At 55.3% G+C, this 3,984-nt stretch overlaps 1 protein-coding gene across 1 annotated transcript in view; it reads right to left on the bottom strand.

Annotated features, from left to right (window-relative positions):
- ZBTB16 (zinc finger and BTB domain containing 16) overlaps positions 1-3,984 on the bottom strand; it is a 179,416-nt gene that overhangs the window by 53,044 nt on the left and 122,388 nt on the right. Inside the window, exon 4 of the mRNA XM_006093508.3 lies at positions 195-281. Coding sequence (XP_006093570.1) covers positions 195-281 — 87 coding nt within the window. The remainder of the gene's footprint in view (positions 1-194; positions 282-3,984) is intronic.

Raw genomic sequence — 3,984 nt, 5'->3', positions numbered from 1 at the left:
TTAGAGACAGATTTAGGCCTAATCCAGGGCGATGCTCTGGGGAGCAAAGTCACACCTGCCCAGCCACCCCCACTCGCAGGTCCCCAGGAGATGACTGCATATCGCCTTGCTGAAGGGGTGCGGCCGAGATGCCTCCCATCCACGTGCTACCACACTGTGGAGGAGCTGGAGAATGGGGATCGAAGCCGACTCACCTGTATGGGTCTGCCTGTGTGTCTCCAGGGCATCCTCCTTCGAGAACTGGGCACCGCACTGATCACAGACGAAGGCTTTGGCGCCCGCTGAAAGAAAGGGGAGGCGGTTACTAACTTCCCAGAGTGACATTCCATTAGGAGGCGGGGTCCTGGGCCCAAACCGTGCAGGTGGACCTGGGGCAGGGGGTGAACACCTGTGACGTGTCAGGGAGAATCCAAGGCCCCAGCAGCCAGCCCAGCTCAGCCCTCCTTCAAGGGGTAACCACCACCCACATGAACTCCAAATGCCCCGTCCAGGGCCCTCCCAGCGAGAAGAGGGAACCAAGACAAACAGAGACGGGCTCCCGATGAGACGCCTGGTAAGAAGGGACTTTGGGAGCTGCTCCCGGTGCGGGATGAGAAGGAGTGAGTGATGCGTGCTCTGTTGTCTAGATTATGCTTGAAGGAATTACTGACATACCTCTACTTGGATAAGCCCCTAGCTCCGTGTGTCCAAAACTAAACCACAGTTCCCCCCAGCCACCTCCTACAGCTGACCATTCAAAAACCGGAATGACTCCCTAGTGCCTTTTTTGTTTGTTTTGTTTGTCTGTTATTTCTCACCGAGGACATCCTTTCCCTTGATTTTTTAGAGTGGAAGGCAAGGAAGGAGGGGGAGAGAGAGCAACAGTGATGTGAGACCCATCAACTGGTTGCCTCCCGCACACTCCCTGACCGGGGCCAGGATCGAATCCGCAACCCAGGTACGTGCCCCTGACTGGGAATCAAACCACGTGACCTTTCAGTGCCCGGGCCAGCGCTCTAACCACTGAGCAACCGGCCAAGGCACAAAGCGCTTCTCGGTGTGCTTAGCAGCTTTCCTGCTTTGTCTTTGCTTCCTCACTCCTGCTCTCCAGGCTCCAGCCCTGTGAGGAGCTGCTCTGGCTGCGGGAGGAGCCGCGTCCTCTCTCACCACAAGGTCTCTGCACACCCTTCTGTACCTCCTGTCTCTGACAGTCTTGCCCCTCGCCCTGGCCCCTCGGTACAGCTGGTCTCTACTCCTCATTTACGCATCCGCTTCCTTACCCTTGTCCCGCTGTCTGGGGGAGGGAGCCCTCCTTTCTGCTCTGACGCACCCCGTACAGTCCAGTTCACAGCTGCACATGCTCCTTTACCAATGCCTGTGGGCCTGTCCGTCTCCATCTCCGGACACTTGGCTCCTGAGGGAGGGAGCAGGGCATCTGCTCCACCCCCAGTGGGACCTATGACTACATACTTGTGGAATAAACTAATCAATTCAGTGCAATTCAATTTGGTAAACTTTTTTAGAACCACTATTCACAAGGCTCCAAGCGACAATGTCACAACGTCAAGTTAAACAGGACGACTTTTTACCGCTTACTCATCGTCTTCAAGATGTTATCTCATCCAGGGAGCACCTGTGTGAGCCCTGGCGGTTTTCTTTCAAATGTCTACTAGATGCCTCTCTTCCTCCACATGTCCCTAATCACTGTCCCAACCAGGCCCTCGTGGGGCCGCGCCCAGGACACCTAAGACCCAGGACGGCCGCCACACCACCAGCTGCCCTCGGAGCCAACCAGCAGGCGCAGGCCCCTTGTGGGTCACGTGACTCCTCATACTTCCTTGCTCAAGAACAGGGGTCCTCAAACTTTTTAAACAGGGGGCCAGTTCACTGTCCCTCAGACCGTTGGAGGGCCGGACTATAGTTTAAAAAAAAAACTATGAACAAATTCCTATGCACACTGCACATATCTTATTTTGAAGTAAAAAAACAAAACGGGAACAAATACAATATTTGTATTTGCATGTGGCCCGCGGGCCGTAGTTTAAGGACCCCTGCTCAAGAAGATACAGTGGCCCTCACTGGTTCTCCATTCTGCTCCTCGGCTTCAAGGCCTCCGCAGGGAGCTGTCCTCACTGGCCCCTGTGCAGCACTCGACCCTCCCTGAGTCTCTGGGCTTGAGTGATGCCTGGTCTCACTCCTCGTCTATTCCAGGCCCTTTCTATTTTCAAAACTGGAGAAAGCATGCACCGATCACCCCAGCCCTCGCTGCTCTGCCCTCCCCCGCCGCTGCCTCTGCTCCCCTCGGCATGACTGAGCACCTCCCTGAGGGTGCCTGTGCTTTCGTTTTCTATCAGCGCTCATAGAGGCAGAATGCTGTAGCAGAAACAATCCAGTGCATTTTCAAAGCCTCTCAGATTTCCTGAGACTTTATCACACACTGCAGGATGCTAAGTCCTGAGGACATACCATTGCATTTGATCCTGAAACCCTTTTAAAGCGCGTACCATTCCTACCCGCCTTTAGCATATGAGAACCCCAGGCTTGGGCAGGTTAAGCAGCTGGCCCAGGGTCCCACAGGAGCAGCGGAGGTGGAGGCCAAGCTGGCAGCCGATGTCAGAGCCTCTGCTCTGCAGCCCAGTGCCCTCCAGCCTCCTGGTTCCACCCGCAGAGATGCCTCCTGGGTAGGAGGGTGAGCTCTGGGCTGCCGTCTCTCAAATCAAAGAAGTGAAAATCCAACTTACCCCTTGAATACATCAAGGTTTTGTGTAAAATTCTATTTGGAAAAAATGGTTCTACTGCTCTTTAAAAGTTTAAAGTATTAGCACACCCTTAAGGGCTAGAACTCAGAATGTAAGTTGTAGTATCAATCTTCAATTAAACACCAATGACCAGTTCTCACCAGTGAAGGGGATAAGGAGCCCGAGAAGACTGGGACTGTCCGGCCCCCAGGGCACTGACCTTTAGTAGGTGCTCAACAAGTATTAGTTGACTGACAGAATGAACGCATGATACAGTGCCCAGGAAAGATACGAAAGAACTTTCCCTTAAGTGCTTCACAAGCAAGCACTGCCATCTGTTCTAGGTGGCTGGAGCCGAGTTCTGCTGGATGGAGGCAGGGAGAACAGCTGACCCCTCTGGGTTTCCCTTCAAGCTGGAGGGCATCCCTGGGCCCCAGGGCCTATGAGGGGCTTACAGAGCTTTGAAGAAAGCCAGGAAGCCTGACGTCCACACAGCCACCCTGTGTCACAGAGGTGGCAGATATTGACCCTGGAGGTGCAGCGTGAGCCTCAGAGAGTAGACGGGCCAGAGCGGGAACACCGGGGAGGGGCGGCCCCGGCCCTTCACATAGAGAAGCTGCCCCAGCCCCAAATCGTTAGCCACGATGATTTTCCGTGGGTCTGTAAGGGATCTGGTTTTAATTGTATTTCTTTCTTTGGTTCTATCAGTTCTCATGGCTCCCTAGAGAAGGGGAAGGGGCCTGAGGAGGGAAGTGGGGACTAGAAAGAAAGGGCTCCCTGTGGGGCTGGGAAGCCCCAGGAAGCCAGAGCTCCGCTTCAAAGGGATGTGGTAGGAGGAGTTCCTAGAAGACAGCCCTGGATGTGGTGTCAGGGCGGCTTTAATGGCCGAGAGAAGGGAAGGAGGCAGGTGGGACATCAAGGGCCGGATGTGTGCGCCCGACAAGCGCAGAGGAAGACGGCACATCAGCACTCGCTGCCGAGGCAGCCGCTGGCTGCGCTCAACCTGACCACAGCTGGTCGTCCTCCAAGCCCTTCCCCTCCAGGCCTGTCTGGCTGAAGTCACAAAATTGAGCCGAGGGTGTGCAAGTTCCTGTCCTCAGCCACTCGGTCAGAGCCTTCCTCACACATGGATGCCCCGGGACATCAGCTCCCATTCATCGAGCCCAGCACACCCCACCCCAACGCCAGCTCCCCCCAAGGTAGCCCGATAGCTCAGGCAGGCAGTCTCAAGGACACACGAGCCAAGCAGAGACAGGCAGCAACCCCC

This window comes from Myotis lucifugus, unplaced genomic scaffold (genome assembly GCF_000147115.1).
Source record: "Myotis lucifugus unplaced genomic scaffold, Myoluc2.0 scaffold_117, whole genome shotgun sequence".
In the NCBI taxonomy this organism is placed as follows: domain Eukaryota; kingdom Metazoa; phylum Chordata; class Mammalia; order Chiroptera; family Vespertilionidae; genus Myotis; species Myotis lucifugus.
This window is presented reverse-complemented; position numbering and strand designations above follow the sequence as displayed.